Here is a 25,346-nt window from a genome sequence, read left to right as displayed (position 1 = left end):
GGAACCCTCACACACTGCTGGTGGGACTGTAGACTGGTACAGCCACTATGGAAAACAGTATGGAGATTCCTCAAAAAACTAAAACTAAGACTTGATATACCATATGATCCAGGAATTCCTCTATTGGGTATTTACCCCAAAACTTGAAAACATATCCAAAAAGTTATTGGCACACCAATGTTCATAGCAGCATTATTCACAGTAACCAGGACATAAAAGCAACCGAAGTATCCTACAATACAAGACTGGGTAAAGAAGCTGTGGTACACATAGACAATGGAATATTACTCAGCCATAAGAAGAGATAAAATACTGCCATTTGCAACAAGATGGATGGACCTCGAGATGATCATGCTAAGCGAAATAAGCCAGACAGAAAAAGTTGTTCTGTTTATTGCTTTTAGGATATAAACCTAAAATGTTTTAGGATATAAACCTAAAAGCAATAAACAGAACAAACAGAGATTCATGGACATGAACAATAGACTAGAGGTTACCAGAGGGTGGGGGGAGGAGGGAGGTAGAAGGGGGAAAAGGGGTCAAATATGTGGTGACAGAAAGAAATCTAACTATGGGAGGTGAACACACAATGCAATATATATATGCCTTACTGTTGAATTGCACACTTGAAAATTCCTGGATTTCGTTAACTAATGTCACCATAAAAAACAAACGAACAGAAAAAACTCCCCACTGCCCTCTCCTTATAGTCCTTGGTGACCACTATTCTAATTCTACTTCCTGTCTCTTTTCTAGATATCTCATGGAATCATACAATATTTGTCCTTTTGTGCCTGGTTTATTTCACTTAGCATATGCTTTCAAGGTTCATCTATGTTCTAAAATATGTCAGAATCTCATTCCTTTTTATGGATGAATAATACTCTACTGTAAATATATACCACATTTTATTTACATATTTATCTGTTGATGGACAGTTGGCTTTTAGTAAATTCATAGAGTTGTACAACCATCATAATCATAAATTTTAGAATATTTTTGTCATCCCCTGAAAAACACCCCAAACCCTTTAACCATTCCTCTACCCTCATCCCATTCCTAGGAACTAACAATTTACTTTCTGTCTCTACAGCTTTGCCTATTCTGTACATTTCATATAAACTGAATCATACAACATGGTCTTTTGTGATTGACTTCTTTCACTTAACATGTTTTCAAAGTTTATCCATGAAACCTTGGATAAAGGTAGCATGCATCAGTAATCCATTCCTTTTTATAGCTGAATATTATTCTAGTAAATGTATATACCATATAATGAAATAAGTCAGAGAAAGATAAATATGGTATGATCTCACATGTGTAACCTAAAAAGAACAAAAAAACTGAATTCATATACAAAGAACAGATTGGTGGTTATCAGAAGCAGGGGCAGGGAGTGGGGTGGGGGCAGTGGGCTGGGCAAAATGGGGGAATGGTCAATGGTATAAACTTCCAGTTATAAGATAAATAAATTTTAGGGATATAACATATAGCATGGTGACTAGTTATCAATACAGTACTGTATATTTGAAAACTGCTAAGGGGTAAATGTTAAAAGTTCTCAGCACCAGAAAAAATATTTTAACTATGTGTGGTGATGGATGTTAACAAAAGTTATTGTGGTGATCATACCCAATATATACATATCAAAATCGTTATGTTATATATCTAAAACAAATACAATATTATGTGTCAATTATATTTCAAAAAATTTTTAATTAAAAAAAAAGTCGATCATAGAAGTAAAATGAACAAAAAATCCTAAACAAAATGGACTTAAAAATCTCAGAATTCAAAAACTAATGCCTAGCAGAAAAAAAAAATGTTTAAAATAATATTTTTAACTCAACACAATTATTCCAAAAATTGTGGTATTATACCCATGAAATCAATAATACAAGTATGGTAGTCCCAAATCAGTATTTTAGATGCTATACTGCTCCTAGGACTCTGCAGAAATTAAAAGTTAAAAAATTTCTATGTAGTGTTTCTGTATGTGAAATAAAAAATCTACCTATAAACAATATTGCTAAGTCCTACTTGGCTGATATTTTTAAAGTGAAGTTTGTTCTTGGAATATGACAGCTAAAAATTACAAGTTTAATTTAATAGTTGTGAGGGAGATCGAGTTTGACAGGAGTGATCCTTACATGTACCCACACACATACGCCACTTTACTCCACTAAAGTCCCAGGGAAAGCATGCCAAGTAAGAGTTGAGAAAGCTAGTTACGTAGAGATGGTATTGAGCAAAAAGGTCTATTTCCAGTTCCATAATCGCCTCATATTAACTGGTTCTTCTGTTCTGTGGGGCACAGACTTTTGAAAACTCTTTTTTTAGTTAAGACCCACCTCTCAAAAAATAATCCTCTCAAACATAGAGAAAAAAGTGTCCTGTTGGGAAAAATTATATTTTCTGATAAAGGCACCAGACATCTTCTATGCCATAAAACTAAGGTCACATCTCTAGCTTTCTCAATTATCTATGGCAGTCCTACCATCTATTACTTTAACCATTCTAGAGTCTTTTTTTTCAGTCTGTAACATGTAAAAGTTCCCCGAAGAGAACTTTTGCTCACTATATTACATAATCATACATTTTGCCCTAAGCTGTCCTTTCAAGGTTCAAGAGAGCTTTTTTATTCGAGTATTAGTGAACAAATCCACTTCCATTTTCATCTTAATTATCTAAATTATCTAAATCTTGATCTTTAAAGATTAAATGGCTCCAATTCTTTAAAGGCTGTTTCCACCTGTAGTCATTCTAACGCAATTGTTATTCCAGCTGAAGCTCTCCACAGGGCTGTATATAACTAGAGCACAATCTTCTCAGACCTCCAATACCATTCCTTCCTTCTTTTCTGAATGTGATAGTCATTCATTCATTTATTCAATGACTATCAAGCCCCTTTCAAATATAAAGCGCTTATGTGAGATGTTATGAGAATGCAAGGAATAGTCATTGCCCTTGAGAAAATTATCATCTGGTATAATTTTTTAAACAAAACTGGACTTCACTAAATGTTTTTTTGTGGTTTACTGCAGCATTAATTCTGTGGCTTATTCTAATATTTTACAATCAATTATCTTATCATGGTTTGGATTTCTTTTTCTGAACACGTGGGTAATCTAGGACTTCAGTATTAAAGCTCTCCTAAGTTTTGAGAGACTATTCCTCAAATTATTTCCATAATTTTATTAACACTGAGAACAATGAATAAAATGATACTTTTAAAAAATGTTTTTAAAAAAGTGTAAAATTTATAGTCTGAAAAATACAAAACATTGTTGAAAGAAATTAAAGATGACCTAAATAAAAGGAAAGACATCCCACGTTCACAGACAGGAAAGATTTAATATTACTGAGGTTGCAATACTCTCTAAATTGACATCCCTACTGATTTACAATCCTTATTAAAATCATAGCTCATTTTGCAGAAATTGAGAAGCTGATCCTAAATTCTAACGGAAATGCAAGGGACCCTGAATAGCTAAAACAATCTTGTAAAAGAAGAACAAAGTTAGAAGACATCCTTTCTAATTTCAAAAGTTATTTCAAAGCTCCAGTAATTAAGACAGTATGACATGACCATAATGATGGACATATAAATGAATGGAAAAGAACTGAGAGTCCAGAAGTAAATCCATACATCAATGGCCAACTGATTTTCAACAAGGGCACCAACACTATTCAATGGGAAACAGTCTTTTCAACAAATAGCATTAGGGCAACTAGATATTCACATGCAAAAGAATGAAGCTGAACTCCTAGTTCATACCATATACAAAAATTAATTCAAAATGGAGTAAAGATCTAAATGTAAGAGCCAAGATTATAAAACTTTTAGAAGAAAACACACATGTAAATTTTCATGACCTTGAATTAGGCAATGGTTTCTTAAATATAACACAAAGCATGAGCAACAACAAAAATAGATAAAGCAGACTTCAATAAAATTAAAAACATTTATGTATCAAAAGACACAAGAAAATTAAAAGAATCCACAGAATGGGATAAAATTTCTGCAAATCATATATCTGATAACGGACTTGTATACAGAATATATAAAGAACTCGTACAATTCAACAATAAAAAGACAAATAATTCAATTTAAAAATCTGATAAGGGACTTGTATACAGAATATATAAAGAACTCGTACAATTCAACAATAAAAAGACAAATAATTCAATTTAAAAATCTGATAAGGGACTTGTATACAGAATATATAAAGAACTCGTACAATTCAACAATAAAAAGACAAATAATTCAATTTAAAAATGAGAAAAAAACTAAAATAGACATTTGGCTACATTAGAGAATACAGGAATATATGAGAATAAAAAATATCTTATTACCCTTGCGTCCTCTAAAAAAAAGTAGCTTTCTCGTTTAGAAGTTTATGGTACTCAAACAACGAAAGTTAAAAAGAGTTTAGACTGCATAAATCCACTTATACAAAATTCTTATGAGTGTACCTCTGTAAAGATGGTTTAAGAAAAAGAAGGGAAAGAGAAAAAATACAAGTAACAGCAGAACCAACAAGCAAAATGTTGAGAGTATCATGAGAAAATGGGTAGAAGGGGAAGATTCAAAAAAAGAGGGTGGGGGCAGTAAAAGAGAAAAATCAAAGAAAATTAAGAAGGCCTTTATGCAAAGTATCACTATTCATATAGCATTTCAGTTTTCAAAGTCCTCTCACATTATTTCAGCTGTTCTTTCTCAAAACTCTTAAGTAAGCAAGACTGATAATGTCTCTGCTGAAGAAAAGGAATGCTTACATGATTTTCCACAATGTCTCAAGGCCAAGTTAGAATTAAAATTCAAATTTTTTAATGCCTAACAGAATTCTCAGGAAGTTCAGAAGCAAAGACCAATCATATCAAGAAACAGAACCAACTCTTGAGGCTCTATTTACACTGTTTTTTTCTGTTACTCATCTTTTCTCAAACTTAGGCTCTGAAATATACTAGCAGAAATAGGGTAAAATGATTTCTGTTCTTCCATAAAACTACTGCCAAACAAATCAAGAGCCTCCCAGCATCCTCAATTTCTAAAGTAATTCTCCTTAGGTGGTGGCTTGCTTATCCTACTTTTCACGTCTGAGTACCATCATCAGTCAAGAGAGAGGTGGTTCAACAAGCGATGTTCTTGAGCTAAATCTTAAAGACACTCACCAAAGTCAGGCAATGATTTGCTAATTTTGAGCGTTAAAATATTCCCCAAAAAGGTCATCATCATATTCTTTACTGTGCGGCTTACAGAATTTCTCTCATTACTTTATGAAAACTGAATCCTATACAAAATATTCTCTTTACACCATCTGAACAGTAGTGTAATCTTATTAGGGCCCAAAGTGTAAATGCCAATTATCAAGTATTTGTACTGTAAGAAAGTCAAGATAAGCTCAAAATTCTGGGGTAAAAATGTCAGGTTTCAGGTTCCAGCCTTTTCCACTAGCTATGTGACTTTGGGAAAATTAGTGAATCCCTCTGTAAATCATTTTGCTCATTTATGAAGTAGAGATATTGGTACTATATCAAAGGATTTTTCTGAGGATTAAATGTGAAAAAATAGCTATAAAATGCTGATACACATAAATTTCTTAAAAAGTGTTTTCAATTATACTAACATTGAATTCATTATTTTTTCTTCTCTTTAACTTCCAATATTGTTTCTTTGAACATGTCCTAAAAAGATTGCTTTAAGTAGATTTTTTAAAACTAAAGCTAAATTTATAAAGATAAGAATAACCAACAACTTACCTCACTATTACAAACTTTTCTGTTCTTGTCTCACCTTCAAAACCAAGTACCAAGTTTACCAAAGGACTAATCATAACATTTCTGAATGGAAAAGATGTGATAAACATTCATGGCTGGCCAGCAGTAATAATGATCATCTATTTATCAAGTATACAACATTCCCTCCTTATCCACAGGAGATATGTTCCAAGACCCCCAATAGATGCCTGAGACCTCAGATAGTACCATACCCTACATATTTAATGTTTTTTTCCTATACACTCACACCTATGACAGTTTAATTTATAAATTAAGCACAGTAAGAGATTAACAATAACGAAAAATAAAATAGAATTGTAATATATTGTAATAAAAGATATATGAATATGGTCTCTAGAAATATCTTTTGAATTGTTTATTTCTGGAATTTTCCAGTTAATATTTTCAGACCATGGTTGACTACAGGTAACTGAAACCACAGAAAGTGAGCCCGTGAATAAGAGGGGACTACTATATTAAAAATAAAAGCAAGAGGGAAAATAATCTATTTTTCAATAGTTAGTACAAATACATAAAAATAACTGAAAAATCTCATGTAGCACATCTTTAGTTCAAATTATCAAAAATATAGATCCTTTATCACAATATCAGGTTTTATCTATATTTGGAAGTTGAAATCTTTATCTGTAGTTAATCTATACAGAAAATGTCTACTTTTTCATTCAAGTACATGTTTGTAATTAGTGTAATACACCTTATTATATCTTTTATTATACCTTTTAACTTTGCTTTTTATTAAAAGAGCAATGAATCTCTTTTATGTAACTTGAAATAAAATCTCAGCAACAAGAAAAGATAATAACATAAGTTAGTAAGCAACATTTCTATTGAAGAATACCTTTTACTTCTCTAAAATTAACAGAACTATCCTGTCACTACATAATCAGCCCCAGCTGATGTCTCAGATTGATTTGATCTTTTACTTTTTCTAATAACCTGTTATTCTTAATAGAAAACAATCTGATGAGTCAACTTTTCCTAACAAAAAGTGGCTATTTTAAAATATATTATATTGATTATAATAATAAATGATTTTCTGTACTACCACTTTCAAGTTTTAGGGGACTCCTGGAATAATTACAGTACAGTCAAGAGTCAAGAGAAGATTAAGAACCGTCTGATTAAATATGAATTTCTATCGTCTAACAATAATAAACAATAGAATTCTAGCATTGAAGAAATATAATGAAAGCAGAGTTTAGGAAGAGACATAAAAACAAATGGTAGAAAATCAGAAAGACGGATCCTAGAAGAATTTGGGATGAACCAGGTTTGACTTCTGTCATACAAAGGAACTTAATTATTTCCATAATATTATTTTTAGTTTACTAGCTATGGATCAATAGAGATTAATAGATATTAAACAAGAAAATAATCCAATAGATTTTCACTCTTAAATATTTTCAAAAATCCTTTCCTATAAGTTATCTTCATATGTTTCACCATGTAAGAGTTAACAGCCTAACTACTTTAACTTACTAACACAGGCCCTAGGAAGAGAAATAAATCAGGCCTAATAGCAATTCAGAAATATTCCATAAAAACAGTAAGACATTGCTGCTATTTTTAGGATTTTCCTTTGTGAACTATAAAGTATAATTATGCATGATACCATATCAAATAGATTGACACTAGTGAAAAAACAAGTTTACTTCTCTAGCTAACTGTAATATTTCAGATTTTCTTTTTAAAATCATCCGATCTTAAATGTTTAATTCATACCATCATATTGGTGTTTAGTTCTTAATTAACCAGTTCTTTAATTTGATCCATCATATAATTTAACTCATGCTTTTAAAAGCATTTTAAAATTTTAATCCATTCTTTTTCTCTTATTTTTCCAATTTGCTTATTTTTCCTGTTTTATCTGATTTTCTACCATCTTATCTTACATCTCTATATTTCTAGAATATCTTTATATATTTCTAGAATGACTTTTTAATCTTATCTGTACATTTTCATTTAGTTTAATTTTAATCTCAGTTTTCTATTTGGCAAACAGTATATGCCATAATCAATATTTTTCAGTACAGTATAAAAAATGGTACCCTTTTCTCTGTAATTGAAATTTTTCTCTAGGTACTCCAAAGAATCTAAATACACTAACTGTAAACCATCTTACTTTTATTGATATATACAAACTATCTTCTTTAAAGAAGGTATGAAACATGCAAAAATAGAATCAAAAAGTAAAAATTTGATGTATACTTCTGTCCAGGATTTTTCTATGAGTTATCTTTAAAACAACTGCAACACTATCTCTTTTTTTTACTTAATCAAAAGTTTCACATGTAATTATGGAGACATCAGAAACATTATTTTAATGGCTATATACTATTGCATTAAATAGCTAGACTCTTTGCCCACTGTCGAGCAACCACCACATTAAATTCGAAAAGCAGTAGCAGAACTCTGGATGGTGACTTAGTTAACTAGACTTATTGTGGTGATCATATCCCAATATTTACAAATATGGAATCATTACATTATACACTTGAAACTAATATATTATATGTCAACTATATCTCAATAAAAAATAAAAAATAAAAAACTAATTTCCTATCTAAAAAAAAGGGTAGAAAGCAGGAAGAACCAGCATCAATATGCAGGATAAATACAAACTTAATTAAATGGTAAAGAGATTTTGAATCTATTTTTAAAGCTTAATAACAGCCAATTGCAGTTTTCCAACCTTATTTTCCTAAAGAAAAACTTAAATTTGGAAAAGGTATGTTCTATTAAAAAAATTTAATGAACTATATCATAATAATTAAATTCCTCTCACTCCGGGCTGAGTTTTTAATTATTAGATGGAAATCTAGACTATTAATATAAAGCATGCATAAATATTACTAGATACTTCATATTACATAACATATGGCAGTACAGCATAGTACTAGTTAAGAATACAGACTCTAAAGTGAGACTACTTGAGTTGGAATCTTGGCTCTACAATTTACCAGGGGTGTGACTCTGGATAAGTTACTGAATCTCTCTATACCTTAGTTTCCTCATCTGTAAAATGGGATAATGACCATCTCAAAGAGTTGTTATGAGAATTCAGTGAATTCATAGTCGTAAAATTCCTGGCACACAATAGGCCCTATATAAATGATTGTCATTTAAAATTTTTTAATATAGCTAACATTTTTTGAGCACTTAACTGTGTGCTAAGTAAAATTCTTTACAAGAATTTGCCTCAACAACAACCTATGATAAAGATACCATTGCTACCTCCATTTAAAAATGAGAAAATTGAAGCACAAAAAGATTAAATGACTAAGCTGAGGTCACACACAAATGTCGAAACACGGATTTCATTTGAACCCAAATCTGACCACATGATTTACAATCTCAACAAAGATTACAAATTACATATACACTAGAAGCAGTAGCCTTCTGTTGCACTCTATCTTGATAAGGGAACAGGGGAGACATGAGAGATATTGCTGAAATAAATCAGAATATGTATTTCCTGGTAAAATAGAGTATTTTAAAAATTAATGATATGTAACCATAATACAGAAATATTTATGTATTAAATGATATGTCTTGATATTTGTTTTAAAAATAATACAGCTTGGGGGAGGGGAGAGAATTATAGTTAAATAATTATTAAAGCTTAGTGATAGGTAGATGAGAGTTCATTATTTTATTTTGTGTACTTTTGTGTATCCTTTAAAATGTTCATATTAAAAGGTTTAAAATAGAAAAAGGACATATACTTTCATTATACAAGCAAATAACTTATGATACCCTGTATCAAAGATATAAAAGGATATGACATACTTGATACTTATACATTTTACATTTTATATTTCATCTGTAAAAGGCTGGTCTTACTTTAAATATATGAGAATCCTCTCAACCAAAATGAAAAATTAATATAAGTATTTAGGTACAAACATGCAAATATATATATTAAATGGTTGTCTGAATTTCCATAAACTCGTTAAAAATATTTGCTTAATTAACACTCATTTTTTTTCATATCTTTCACCTGCCTAATAATCTCTATAATTATGACACTCTGGTTTGTTGTCCAGAAAATGGATGGGTTTGTACAGACAAATAGGATTCCATTCACAACATGGTTACAAACTGACCATGAATAAAGATCAGAAATCTGCTTCACTAATAAACACGTCTAATAATTCCTTATCTAAAATTGTACTTGATTTTCTTACTAATATATATCTTTGGGCTTCTTAAAAGTATAAATATAATCAATAATTTCAGAATCTCATATGCTCTAAATTATAGTTAAAACGATTTAGTTGTTACTAAAGGAAAAAAAAAAACATTAAGCCAGAATCTATACTACGCATTTTCAAAACCATCAGTTTACTAAATTTGAGATTATACATTTTTATAGAAAGAATATTAAGGTTTCGAGAGGTAAAATCACTTGCCCAAGGTCACAGAGCTATTACGTAGCTAAACTGTTATTCAAATTTAAGCTTAATTATAAAATCCAATATTCCTCCACTATACCAGACAACTATATAGGAAGCAAACACCTACATTCAAATATTTAGGGCCTTTTTAAAGTGGATCACAAAATGTTTAAGTTACTGGTTACATATATATTTTACAGTGACAGCTTGGCTTTGAGTAAAGAGCACCAACTAAAACACAAAAAGCATTGTTTCTGCTACTATGATCTTTTTTCCCCCCAAGTCTCTTAATTTCAACCTCAGGTTATTCATTTTTTCTATAGTTGAAAAATTAATATCCTGGCTGTCTAACTCAGGATTGTAGATTCAAAGATAATATACGTGTAATCACTTCAAAAACTACAAAAACAACACAAATAGATCCTTTCTTGTCTTAAAATGTTAAAAATGACATGACATAAAGTTTTCAAAAGTAACTGTCAGTTGTTTAAATTATTCTACATATCTATTAACATTTTCAGGACTTCTAAAACCTTTCTTTCTAAGCATAGTTCAATCATCATCCCTATTACTTGGCTTTCCTCATCCTTAAAAACAATGCAGTAGTAATGACACCAATGCTTTTGTAATAAATAATTAATGTATCATTTTGAAATGCTCAGCAAATAAAAGTTCTGAATCTTCAAACTAAATATGTGTTTGGTGTCATTCTTAGTTATATTCACGATCTTGTTTGCACTTTTTCATAGTCAATTTATAAAAAGCTATTATTAAAATCTGGAATTCTAAGGTAGAACACCCAACACATAATTAACGATTTTGTGAGGTTTTTTTTTAAGGCTTCTCAAAGCAGATACAAGAGCTAACAAGCACATCAAACACAGCAACAAAATCCAGAGAAACATTCAGCTGCTCTAAAAGAAGGATCAGGCTCTTTAAGAGAAAACTACATTGTATGAGTTTGCAAAGTTTCACACTTTCTCCTTTAAACTCCATTTCAGAGAAAGCCTTTGCATACTCACACAATATGCTTTAAAATGGCACTCTGCTGACCTTCCAATAGTCCAGCTCTATGAAAATTCTGTGATGGGTGTAACTTCAGAGAATCTGAAAAACACAAAAAGCATTAAGTACTTTTTATGCTGAATGATTTTTTTTAAAGCCAAGGATAGCATACACCTCTTACATAACTGTCATGTATTTTTAAGAGCTAAAGCCTATATTTGTGAATATATTCTCTGAAAAAAAGGCTGAATTGCCTCTACAGTGGTCTCTATGATAAACTTAGATTTTCATAAAGCATTTGTTTCATGGAAAATTATCTGATTACTGCACAAACAGTGTTAATGTTTTGACTATTTTTAGCACCCAATTGTACCACATTTGCCCTCCTCTAAGAATCATTTCTTGATAGCGTCCTGAGACTCAAACCTACGATATTACCAAACTACTTCAGGTAACGTTGCCCGAAAAACGTATTACAGGATGGTGACTGCCAACTAAAGTCATCAGAGCAACAGACAATGGCTACAGTTACTAAGTAGGACTTTGTGTACAAACTCAATCGTCAGTCTATAAAGTCTAGTACCTTCCAGAGTAAACCATCTCACTCCGATTCACTTAAACAATTTAAATACACTAATGTGAAACTGAAGTCCCCCTTTTTGGAGGGGGTGAAATCGGCGAATGAATACGTCAAACCAAAAACTGAAGAAACCCTAGATTTCCCAGGAAGGAGGTTCATAGTGGCACACAATTTTTTTTTTAATATGGTGAAATGAATAACTAGTAACTCAGTTATGTCTTTTGCCCCCTCCCAGTGGTTTAAAAAGTGATGAAGAGTGCAGTGGGAGCATTTTGGTCTGATGCCCCTTGCACAGGGAACCTGTTCTAACACATTCTTGTGGTGTCCAGTATAGGAATTTAATCCCACTAGATATTAGCTCAAGTGTTAATATTTTAAATCCTGGGAATCTCCTTTAGGCTTTAGTCAAAAGAGTTTTTAAATTGGGAACCTCTATCCAATGCCCCTCTCCCTGCAACGAACCAAGAACAGCAACGAAAGAGAAAATTCTCAAAGGACAGTGTCTGTGCCTGAGCTGGCACCCCTGGGACAGGAGAGGAATAAAACTAATATAGAGAGAGTACCCCTTTCTTTGTAAAATAGAAGAAGTAATTAGAATGCCACAGAGGTGGAAAGAGAGAAAAGAGAGAATTCGGGCCCTTTTCAGCAATGAGATGACGAGGAAAGGCAGAGAGCCTGGTCGATGGGGGCCGTCCCAGCAAGGGGAGGGAGCAGACTAGGCCAGAGGGAGAAGGGGTTAGAACGACGACGCACAAACAACCTGGAGGGGGAGAAAAATGGTGACCCTGCACCCAGAACCAGCTCCAGGCCACGCCGCCCGTTTGGTGGCAACTTTACCGGTGAGGATGGTCCTGGTGAGAGGAGCCGCGGCCCCACGCATCGCGCGGGCCACAGCGCCGGGCCCACTCCCAGGTGATCCCCGAGCGGGGGAGGTCGGGGTTGGCCGCTAGGAGCGTGGTGGGCCGGACAGGCCGAGGGACCCAGAGCGACTGGTGCCGCAGAGACCCGGGGGCCGACGGCTTTGGGGCGGCCGGCAGCTCCGCGGGGGAGGGGCCGCCACTCCTCCCCAGCCCTTCCACCATCACCCAACCCCATCGGCCTCTCCCCACCCCCTTGGGACACGCCATCCCGGTCCGGGCTCGGCCGTTTCCCCCGACGGGGACCCCTCCGGCTCCTCCGGGGCCCTGCCTCCCCGCCCCCACGCCCCAGCCCCCAACCTGACTCACCTCGCGAGTACAGGGACTTGGGCGATTCCAGGTCTAGGTCCGCGCTGAGCAATGAGATGAAGTCTGAGGGCATCGCAGCTCGACCCAGCCCGGCCCGAGGGCAGCGGGGGGGGGCGGGGGGAGCGGCGGTGGCGGCGGCACCTCCTCTCCGGGACCGCGGACACCGAACCGGGGGCGGCGAGGCGAGGGCGGCTGCCACTGCCTGCTCCTCGAGGGCAGTGACTTCCACCGGGCCGAGGACCGAGGAAACGGCGGCGGGGTGGAAGGGAAACTCCACAGGGACTAAATCTCGGCGAACCAGGAGGGGGGGTTCAGGGCGGGGAAAGGGAGGGGGAGAGCCAACGGGTCCGTTTCTTGCTTCTCCTCAGCGAAAACTGACGGTCGCCGCCGCCACCGCCGCCGCCGCTGACAGGAATCTGAGCCCCGCCCCCCCGGCGGGGCACTGCGCAGGCGCGGAGGGGGCGCCTCCGCGCGGGGAAGAGCGGGGGCGGCCAGCGGAGGGCGGAGAGGCGCGCCGTGGAACAGCATCAACAAGGGCTTCGCTTCCTGCCGCCGCAGCCCGGTTTGCTGTTCCCCAGCCGGGAAAGGGCCCCGCCGGCAGGGAGGGAGGGAGGCTGGGAGGTGTCCACGCTTGGGGCCCCAGGGAAGGAAAAGGTATTTGCACCAACCTGGTGATGGCGATCCTGAGACGGCCCGCGCAGCGCAGAGCTGAGCGCAGGAGACAGACCTAGGGGAGCTGAGGTGTCTGTGCGAAGAGGGAAAGGACCCCAGATCCGGGCGCGGCGGGGACTGGTGGCCTGAGGTCTCGCAGGGGAATGGAATTTCGTCGCTTGGACAGCCACCAGCCCTTTGGGGTTTTCATAGCAATGTCCAAATTGAGTTGGCCAAAGGGCTATCAAATTCATTTCTTAATTAGGGAATGGCAGACCATATTGTAAAAACCTCAAGTTATTGGTTGTTTTCATTAAAGTACCTTCTCACCCCTTTCCCTTTCCCTTTCCCTTCCCGGGTTCCCAACCAACGTCTTTTAGAGGTTGAAAATGAAAAACAAAAATCTTCCTGATTGTGCTCGGCTGGCCCGGTTTATTCGGAGTGGGAGATAGAAGACAGTTTAAAAATTGGATCATGTGAATCCACCTAGCTGTTTTAGAGGGGAAAAAGAAAAAAACAAACCTAAACACTCTTCCAAGCAGTTTTTCGTTTTTTACCTTTGGATTTAGGCAAGGATGGAGAAAGAACACATTTAATTGAGTTTTTGCTATTCTGTTCACAGAGCCAAAAGTTTCCATTGCAAAAACTGAAAATCCTCACCTACACCGCAGACCGTTTCCTGACTCTAATAGACTTCTGAGAAATTTTTAATCAAGTTATTAAAATATCAATTGGAGTGCAGGGTATGCATGTTGGAAATAATTTTATTCTCGTGTGGGATATTGATGCCAGCAGCCACCTGGGCAACGTTTTTAAGTTGTTTGACTTGGTTTCGTTTTTGTTATTTTATCTACAGTTGTATTTATATACAATTTATAGAGCCTTTTTCCCAGGAATTCAGGCAATCATCTGGACTTGGAGTGCTGGGGATGGCAAACTCCCAGCAAGGGAGGCCCCAGTACAGGTGTCTCTAGGGTGAGGCCCTTCACAAAGCTTTACCTGCAGACCCAGAACTTAAACTTATGTTATCAGAATCTACCTGCCTTTCTATCTGAATATGTGATTTAGATTGCTCAATTATCTTTGCTGCATTCTGCTTGGTAATCAATCAATTCTGTTAACATTTTCTTCCTGTCAGAGGTAAGAAAACTTTTTAGAGCCACCCCAAGATGGAAAAGCAGAACAGGAAACTACCTTCAAATATCCATCACCACTGTATGCTTTTGAAACGAGTCCCAAGGGAAGTCCCTTCATAACTGGTCAGAGCCCCACTTATTTAAGAGAGGAAGACTTAAACGCCACTCTGCCCAACAGGCCAGGGCCTAGGTCAAGGCTTTTGAATCCCAGTAGGAGTAAGCACCTGTTGGAGAACTACCCCCTCCATTTGTCAACATATAATGCCAGAAGAGGAAATTGCAAAGCACCAGGCAGAACCCCAATACTAAAAAAAGTTGAGTGAATCACTCTGACCATATTCCTTTTCCCCAGACCTATGTAATCATTCAACAAATTTAGGGTTTAGGAAATCCCCAGTTGCTGTTATGACCCTAATTAAGAAGTCAAGAAGTGGCAAGGCCTCTTCCTCTTTTTTTTCTTAATACAAGTGCTTCTTTGTATATGTTAATCACATTTCCCCTGGTAAGGTAAGAGCAAAGTGAAGAGGGGTACCCCAAAGTGTGACGACCTAGACTGTCAATTCTCCTATATTGGGATTCTTTGGGTTCAGGCCCCACCCCATCAGGCCCTGCAACAAGCAGCGATTATATCTAAATGGACATTTGAAAATTCAGTGGTCCCCCGCCATGTCCTTTTACAGAGACACATCTTTTGAAAAACTGCTTAGATGGATAGTTTTCAATGCCATGTTTTGCAATAGCATAGAAACCTAGAATTTCATTTTGTCCCTTAAAATTTCGGTGACTAAAAACACAAATTAATTAGTAAAAAGTGTTTTCTCATTTCTGATCACAAAATACAATATAACCTGTAGGATATTGAGGGTTAACAAAAATAACTATTATGATCATTGTGTCTTTAGTAAATTACATGCTACCACTAGTTCCAATGATATTTCTTTCTGTGGTCATTAATGTCTCAATTGCCTCCCCTTATATTTGATATTTGAAATAGTATCATGTTATATTTTAAAAACCACTCCATCACCCAAACATATACCTTCATAAACCTTTCTCTGTGCGCAATAAAAAGTGACACTTTAAGCCATAAAATTTGGAAATTTCCTCTCATTGGAAATTACAATAGGATTATGGAACAAAACATAAAGCAGCTTTAGTAGTTTGTAGAATTTCTTTGTATTACTTCCCAATCATATCACATTCCTGAGTTACTTGATTAAAATTTCACAAGAACCCAGATTCAACTACAAGGTTGTACAGATTACACAATAGGGTGGCAGTTTTTATATTGATGGCGTGTTCTTTAACCCCTCCTGGACCTGTTTCGGCACTTAGTGAATTGTGTTGCTGGATCTACCTCAAATAAAAGAGGTTCAAATATCAACCACTGAAAAAGAATTAAAGTCATACAAAACAGGAATATGTTGTCACAAGACCTACAGAATCTTTGTCATTGTAGTACAATTGAGGCTGTTAAAATTTTAGTCACACGTATATTGTAAAGAACTTGCTAAACAAATACAAAATCTGAAAGGAAAATTTCCAGAGTGACTTAAGTCATGAACAAAAAAATAAGTTTAGACCACAAATTATCTTTGCCCCACCTTGGGAGCACTCAATAATAATGGAGACTTGATAGTGGTGAGAAATAGCAGTGACTGACTGAATTTGTGCTGAAATTATAACCAAAGTCCTATTTGATTATATTTATGTGTCACTCTGCCCTTAGAACATGTTTTAGCAAATATTTCTGAGGGCAAAGTTAGTTTCAGTAGTTTTCCCATCAAGTTTAGAACATTCTTATTCCTTACATCTTTCAAAGTGCCTAAATTTGATAATCAGGCATCTAATTCACTTTGATGAAGTCCTTCTGTGCTTTATGACTTGGTCTGACTCAAAGTTTTCCTGAGGTCTTCTGGAAACCAGTTCAGTCTCTCAAAATCTAGAATAACTGCAGTTTCTGAGCTATGGTGCAATCAGCTTGGATCTGGAGGACCTAGAGGGCAGTGACAAGGAGGTAAATACCAGAGAAACTCAAAAGTGGATTAAGAAGGAACAATTTTAATGAGAACATAGAAATCCCTGAGCCCATTAATCCAAGACAGGAAGGAAGATGTCTGTAGATCATCTCAACAGTGGGCAGGTTAGACTTATGCAAACTGCACACAAGTCATTCATACCGGCCTTGAGATCACCACTTTAGGTTTGCAAGATGCTCTTTCTATATCCAATCATAATATGTATTGGGTCTGGTACCCCCACCTCAGCTGTGATATTAGTTTGACCAAGAACAGGAATGAGAAATTGTTTTACAATTTCTTATTACTCTTTCTCTTAATTCAGGGAATTTTAACCTGAGGTCCATGTGTTTGTTTCAAGGCATCTGTGATCTCTCTAAACGTGTATACAAATTTTTGCAAACTGGTACTTTTATGCATCTTTTTCTTTAGAGTGAAGGTCTTTAAAGTTCATACGATTTCTGGGGAAAAATAATATCTATAACCCAGAAAAGAAAAATAATCATCCCTCTATATGAAGTAAATCCATTATTTCCTCTTTCCACACATGGGTTCTAGGAACTATAGTCGGTGCAGGAAATACGAAGATATTACAAAGATGAGTATAAGAAGTCAACTCTCAGCCTGAGAGGGGACATGACTTGTAAGCAAACACATGCATCGTAACAGGTGCTGTTCTAGAGTTCCGTACTGGTATCTAGAAGGACATCATGCTTTTGCTTTCTTAGTGAGCTAATAGAAGGGAAGAGGAAGGAATCCCACTCGACACACATCACCCCTTCTTCTCTGCCCCCACAGCTGGTATCTCTTCACTCCAAACCATTTGCTGCAGTGCTTAAAAGTGCTAGACATTTGCAGGTCAAAGTTTACATACAAATGTTTACATTTGTATCACAGCTATTGTGTGTTGATACAAATATCCCAAGAAATACCTGAGCTTCATTGGACTTTGTCAGTGAATGGTCAAAGAAACACCATTTGTCCTTTTTTCAGCTTTGCTGAAGATTATGGCTAAATACTTAGGTTAAGGATACATTGATAAAATAGTTGAATTGGTCATCCACAACTAAGCCCCAGAATCGAAGAGCTAAGTTGAAGTTACTGGATAAACGAGACTAACTTTAGAAATAACATATTCCACCCAAGAAGCACTTGTTTTGGCTGAATCAGGAAATGTGGACTGCTCCAAACAGGGAAGAGGTATGCAAGGGATCTGCCCACAGGTGTTAGAATCTAATTACAAAATACGAAGCTGAGAGAGAATATTTATTTATTCATTCATTCAATTTCTCTACCTCCAAAAATCTTACTTATCCTTCAAAGTCCAACTCAGATATTACTTCGTCTGCAAATTCATCCTGAGCCTTTCCAAGCAATATGACTTGTTCTCTCCTCTGGATTTCCATAGCATTGTGTCCATACTATTGGTATAGCTATCATCACAGTGAATTACTGTTCATGGTCTCTTTCTAATATAGGTAAACACTTGGTTGTACCCGAGAAGGTCAAAAGAAATAAAATACATCCTTGCCTTAAATAACTTACAACTGATTGTGAACACATGACTTTTGCACTAAGAATGACACAAACTCTCTAAAGCCATTTTAATAGGAATTTGACTTTAGCTACAGAGATTAATAAAATGAAAGAAGAAACTGGAAAGGTAAGAAAAGGGTAGAGTCAAAAGAACTCAATCGTTATGTGAAGGATTTTATTCTTTAGTCTATAGGCACTAAGGAGACACTGAATGTTTTTGAAGAGAGAAATGACCTGCCCAGAGTTGTATTTTAAGAAAGTAACAAAGGGGTTCTGGTAAAGATAGTGGAGTGTGTCAACACCGTGCTCACCTCCTCTCACGACCACATCAAAATTACAACTAAACTACAGAACAACCATGATTAAGAATCGCCTGAAGTCTAGCTGAACAGAAGTTCTACAACTGAGGACATATAGAAGTCACCTTGAGACTGGTAGGAGGGGCAAAGATGCAAATTGGGCCAACCCTCACACCAGCATGTGGACGTTAAAAGTCCAAAGGAATAGCTCAGCTGCAGAAGACCCCCTGGAGGAGCAGAAGAGCGAGGGATCCCAGTCCTATACCAGACTCCCAAGCCCAAGGTTCCAGTGCCAGGAAGAAAAGTCTCCATAAATTTCTGGCTGTGAAAATCAGCAAAGATTGGGGCTGAAGTCTCAAGCATTCCTTTTAAAGTGCCCTTACACAGAGTTACTCACTGATGAACTCAAGAGTCACTCAGTGCTCCAGCACTGGAGCAGCAGCTCGAAAGGTGCCAGGAACATACAGGGAGAAACTAAATTGTCCGGCTTCAGGGCGAGGGCTGGAGGGGCAGCTTTCTCCCAGACAGAAGTGCTGGTGGAGGCCACTGTTCCTTTGTTGGGCCCTCCCTGCTCCCAACGTGCAGACCTAGACAGTTGCCATATCTGAGTCTCCATCAACCCGGCTAACACTAGTCACTCTGCCCTGATGATTCCTTGAGGCCCCACCCCACCAAAATTGCAGGCCCACTCAAGCCACTTACAGTGGCTCTTCAAAAAAACAACCTGTCTTGGCTCATGCTGCAGACTTACCTAAAATCACGAAACTCAAACAAGCAGCATCTGGCCTCAGTGTGCCCCATACCTCTTGCTGAGCAGCCCCAAATCTGGCACTAGCAGCAACCAGCCCTGGTTTGCAACTTGACCTCTTGTGGCACTTCCAAACCCAGCACAAGTGGCAGCCGTCTGTGGACTACTTCAGGTGGCCCCAGGCAGGGCACAGGCAGCAGGTGAACTTGGCCTGTGGCAGGGGTCCTCCCAGGAGGCCCTGGGGCTGGCATGCCCAGTGGCCAGCTTCAGACCAAGATGGAGCACCACCAGCCAACTCTGAGGACAACACACACAAAAGGCAGACTAGTCAGTCACCAGAGCCCTGCTAAAGTAAATCCTGCTTCATGGGGGTCAGTCCTTGCACAACAGCTACTCTACTGTAGTTACCAGCCAGTCCTCACAACCAATCAGCCCAAGAGTCAGTCCCTCCCATTGATGTACAAACAGCAACCAAGGATCAACTACAACAGAAGGGCATACACAACCCATACAAGAGAAATACCTGGAGCACCCGATTCAGGTGAACAGAGAGAGTGTACCACTGGGCCCCTACAGGACACCTACTACATAAGGTCACTCTACTAAAAATGGGGGACAGAGCAGCCCTACCTAATACATAGAAACAAATACAGGGAGGCAGCCAAATAGGGAGACGAAGAAACCTATCCCAAATAAAAGAACAAACCCAACTCCAGAAAAAAATAATTAAAGAAAATGGAGGCAACCAATTGACCAGATGCAAAGTTCAAAACATTGGTTATAAGGATGCTCAATGATCTCAGTGGGAACTTCAACAAAGAGACAGGAAACATGAAAATGGAGATAGAAAACATAAAAAAGAACCAGTCAGAAATAAAGAACACAGTAATGTAAATAAAGAATACATTAGAGGGAATCAGCAGTAGATTAGATGAAGCAGAGGATCAAATCAGCAATTTAGAAGATAAGATAGCAGAAAACACCTATGCAGAACAGCAAATAGAAAAAAAAATTTTAAAAAACCGCTAATTTAAGGGGCCTCTGGGATAACATCAAGATTACTAACATTCAGAGCATACAGAAAGAGAAGAAAGAGCAAGGAATTAAAAACCTGTTTCAAGAAATAATGACAAACTTCCTTAATCTAGCAAAGGAAATAGACAAGCCCAGGAAGCGTAGAGTTCCTAATAAGATGAACCCAAAGAGGCCCACACCAAGACACATCAAAATTAAAATGCCAAAGGTTAAAGACAAAGAGTGAATCTTAAAAGCAGCAAGAAAAAAAGCAGCTAGTTACCTACAAGGGAACTCCCATAAGACTGTCATCTGATTTCTCAACAGAAACTTTGCAGGGCAGAAGGGACTGGCATAAAATATTTAAAGTGATGAAAAGCAACAACCTACAACTAAGATTATAATACCCTGCAAAGGTATCGTTTAGAATCGAAGGACAGATAAAAAGCTTTCCAGACAAGAAGAAGCGAAAGGAGTTCATCGCCACCAAGCCAGTATTATAAGAAATGTTAAAAGGACTTAGTTGAGAAGGAGAAAAATTAAAAATATGAATACTAAAATGGCAGTGACTACATATCTATCAACAATTACTTTAAATGTAAATGGATTAAAGGCATTAATCAAAAGACATAAGGTGGGAGAACCAGACAAAATGGTGTAGATGGTAGAAGCTTTGCTCATCCCCTCTTGTGACCACATCAAAGTTGAGATGGAAGCATGGAGCAAACAGCAAGCAGAGTCACCTGGGGGACTAGATGAATAGAAGCCCTACAACCAGGGGGGAGAAATCACCCTGCAACAGTTGGAGGTAGGAGCGGGCAAAGACACGAGGCTGCCCAGTCTCCAGCAGCTGAGTGGAACAGAGGCTACAGCAGTGGCAGCCAGCAGCTGCAGACACCTCTCAAAGGGACTGTATCCACAACTGGACTTTCGTGGTGATGGACTTGCTCGCTCTGAACACCAGTGCTGGGTTGGCTGCTCCGGGGTCACCAGAGACTTACAAGCGGACACTGAATTGTCAGAGTGAGGGCTGGAGGTGAGGCTTTCTACCAGGCAGAAATGCTGGCGGTATCCATTGTCCCTCTGTTGAGCCCTCCTCCCACCCCCAGTGTGCGGACACAGCACTGCCATAGCTGAAACGTCATCAAACTGGATAACAGAGGTCACTCTGCCCAGAGGATTCCCTGAAACTCTGCCTCCCCCCATCTCACGGCCTCACCCAAGCCACATTCAGTTGTGTCCTCTGCAAATCCAGTGCTCCTTGCAGAGCAGCGCCAAGACTCACACTGGTGGCAGCTGGCCTTGATTTCTGGTGTGGTTTCTTGAGGCAACTATAAGCACAGTATTTGTTGATTGCTTGCTGATTCTTAACAGGTGGTCCCAGAGGGGCACAGGCTGGGGCTGAACTTGGCCTGCAGCTGAACCCCTCTCAGGACTGTGCTGCTGGACACCTACTACAGAAAGCCACACTAACAAGACTGGGAGACTTAGGAGTTTTAATTAGTATATAGAAACAGATACAGAAAGGCAGCCAAAATGAGAAGACAGAGAAGTAGAAAGAACAGAACATAGATCAAGGAAAAATGTGTCAAGCAATCTCACAGATGCAGAGTTCAAAACACTGGTTATAAAGATGCTCAATGAAATTAAGTGAAGTATAGATGAACTTAGTGAGAGCTTTAACAAAGAGATAAAAAGCATAAAAATGGAAATGGAAATTACAAAAGGGAACCAGTCAGAAATGAAAATACATTATCTAAGATGAAGAGTGTATTAGAGGGAATCAACAGAGTGGATAAAGAGAATCATACCACTGATATAGAGGATGGGGAAACCAAGGACGCTCAATCAGAATGACAAGAAAAAGGAAGCCAAGACCATAATAATAATTTAAGAAGCCTATGGGACATAATCAATGTAAAAATATCCATGTCATAGGGGTACCTGAAGGAAAGCAAGACGTTGAAGAGCTATTTGAAGAAATAATGATGGAAAACTTCCTAACCTGGTGAAGGAAATAAACATACAAGCCCAGGAAGCTCAGAGAGTGCCAAGAAAGAGAAACCCAAAGAGTCCCATACCAAGACACAATATAAGTAAAATGCCAAAGTTTAAATACAAAGAGAGAATCTTAAAAGTAGCAAGAGAAAAGCAGTTAGTTACCTACAAGGGAGTTCCCATAAGACTGGCAGCCGATTTCTCAAAAGAAACTTTGCAGGACAGAAGGGTTTGGCACAAAATATTCAAAGTATTGAAACTCAGGATCTATAACTAAGAATACTTTATCCAGCAAAGCTATCCTTTTGAGTTGAAGGACAGATAAAGAGCTTCCCAGACAAAAATAAGCTAAAGGAATTCATCAACACCAAGCCAGTACTACAGGAAATGTTGGAGAAATTTCTTTAAGGAGAAAAAACATGTATCAAGAACATGAATAAAGAATGGTAATAACTATATTCCTCTCAACAAGTATCTCAAAGGAAAATAATTAAGTGCTCCAACCAAAAGATAGGGAAGCTGAATGGTTAAGAAAACAAGCCCCCTACATGTGCTGCCTACAAGAGACTCACTTCAGATTAAAAGACACACAGACTAAAAGGAAGGTGATGGAAAAAGGTATTGCCTTGATGGACCTAGAAGGTATTGCGCTGAATGAAGTAAGTATGATAAAGACAAACACCACTTGATTTCATGTATATATGGAATCTAAAGAACAAAATAAACAACAACAACAAAAACGGAAACAAACCCATAGATACAGAAAATATTTTAAGGGCTACTAGATGGAAGGGGGGTTTGAGGGGGACAGTGAAAAAAGGCAAAGGGATTAAGAAGTACAAATGGATAGATACAAAATAGTTATGGAGATATAAGTTTAGCATATGGAAAATAGTCAATGATGTAAAAAATATGTAAGGGAGAAGTAATCCTTAGGTCCATTATTACCTAAGTCTTAATGGGATGACCACTTTGTGAGTTATATAGATCTAATCACTATGCTGTACAACTGGAACTAATATATTATTGTATGCCAACTGTAATTGAAAAAACTCATTAAATTGTGCAATGTAAATATGAGCAACTAATTGTCTATTATACTTTAATAAAGCTGGGGAAAAAGAAAAAAGACATAGGGTGGCTGAATGGATAAGAGAACAAGACCCTTACATATGCTGCCTACAAGAGACTCATTTCAGATTGAAAGATACACAGACTGAAAGTAAAGGGATGGAAAAGGATATTCCATAAAAAATGGAAGTAAAAAAAAAAGCTGAGGTAGCAATACTTATCTAGATGAAATAGACTTTAAAACAGAGGCTATAAGAAGAGACAGAAAAAGAACCCAGTTATCCCACTTTTGGATATTTATCTGAAGAAACCCAAAATATTACTTCAAATTGACACATGAATCCCTATGTTTATTGCAGCATTATTTACAATAGCCAAGATATGGAGGCAACCTGGTGTTTATCAATGAATGAATAAAGAAGAGGTGGTGTATATTATTTACAGTGGAATATTTCTCAGCCATAAATAAGAATGAAATTTTGCCATCTGCAACAACATGGATAGACCTAGGGTATTGTGCTGAGTGGAATAAGTCTGATAGAAAAGGACAAATGCCATGATTTCATTATATGTGGAATATTAAGGACGAAACAAACAAACAAAACAGAAACAAACTCAGATACAGAGAACATTTTGATGGTTGCCAGATGGAAAGGAGTTGAAAAAGGTGATGGGATTAAGACGTACAAATTGGTGGTTACAAAATAGTCATGGAGATGTAGAGTATAAAATAAGGAATATAGTCGATAATATTATAGCAACTATGTACGGTGTCAGATGGGTACTAGGTTTATCAGGGTGATCACTTCATAAGTTATGTAAATGTCTAATCACTATGTTGTACTCCTGAAACTAATATATATAGTATGTCAACTGTAATTGAAAAAATTTTTAAAAATTAGTAAAAAAAAAATAAATAAAGTAACAGAGGCAGTACTGTGAAGAGTAAATTGGCAGCTGAGGGCCTGGAAAGAGGCCTTAAAGAGTAGAGCTTGGAAAAAACGTGGAAAAGAGTTGTATATGTAAGATGTTGTAGAAGTAGAATCAAAAGAACTCAGAAACTGCTTAAAGATTGAGAGTAAGGAAGAGAGAAAAGTCTAAGAATAGTCAAGAAAAAGGAGATGGTAGGATAAAGGTTTGAATCATCCACCAACAGATTCTTCATCATTGGAGTCCAATAGCTTAACCTACCAAAAAAAATCTAAGGAGAAACAAACACCGCCAAACATGAATCACCAAAGAGACTTTATACTTTGTTACCTGGAATAGCAGAAACTCTAACCACAAAAGAAATTAGCCTAGATTTACTTCTTACCAGTAGGAAACCCAAGAAAATATAACATGACACAGTAAAAGAGTAAATTGTTAAGAAACAAATCTACATAAGCATGCATATCCAGTTTTCACTCCAAACAAACTTGAGCATCAAAATTTAAGCTTCTAAATGCTCCTTTCATAGTAACTAAATGTGGAAGAAGTTCAAGAATGCTAAAGGCCACCAATTCTTCAGGAAAAGAAAAAGGGCTAGTAGAAAGGAAAAGCAGCCATAATGTCTTTAAAGAAGATCAATTTGTGAACCTTCCATTCATGGAAGACTTAGGTAATAATGGACCTAAGGATTACTCTCTAAGGCCTGGACCAAGGAACAAAGCATCTAAAAACCAGTTACAAAACAGCCTGAGGGAACTCTGAACTCAGCCCTGACTGCCTGAACTGGAGTCATAAGGAACAAGTAGATCATCAGCCCTTTGTAGTTATTAAGTAAATACTTTTTTGTGTGTACAAGCCTGTAGAGAGTTGCTCCAGTAGGTTTCCCTCCAAAGGGAAAGAGGAAGATGTAATCTGTGTCACTGCTCATGAGCAGG

General features: G+C 37.3%; 1 protein-coding gene across 8 annotated transcripts in view; it reads right to left on the bottom strand.

Moving 5' to 3' along the window:
- Positions 1-14,252, bottom strand: part of NFAT5 (nuclear factor of activated T cells 5) — a 108,355-nt gene extending 94,103 nt beyond the window's left edge. For 3 of the 8 annotated variants that reach the window (XM_023524622.1, XM_023524625.1, XM_023524621.1), the window contains exon 1: positions 11,253-11,308. Coding sequence is in view for 4 of the 8 variants with exons in the window: in XM_011382584.2 (XP_011380886.1) it covers positions 11,253-11,306; positions 13,011-13,083 (127 nt within the window). In the remaining 4 variants the exon portion in view is untranslated. Of the gene's footprint in view, positions 1-11,252; positions 11,309-13,010 lie in introns of those variants that run through there. The other 5 variants (XM_011382584.2, XM_011382583.2, XM_011382586.2 and 2 more) reach the window with 5 other exon arrangements.
- Between the last annotated feature and the right edge of the window lie 11,094 nt (positions 14,253-25,346).

Source organism: Pteropus vampyrus, unplaced genomic scaffold, assembly GCF_000151845.1.
Source record: "Pteropus vampyrus isolate Shadow unplaced genomic scaffold, Pvam_2.0 Scaffold483, whole genome shotgun sequence".
NCBI classification, from domain to species: Eukaryota; Metazoa; Chordata; class Mammalia; order Chiroptera; family Pteropodidae; genus Pteropus; species Pteropus vampyrus.
This window is presented reverse-complemented; position numbering and strand designations above follow the sequence as displayed.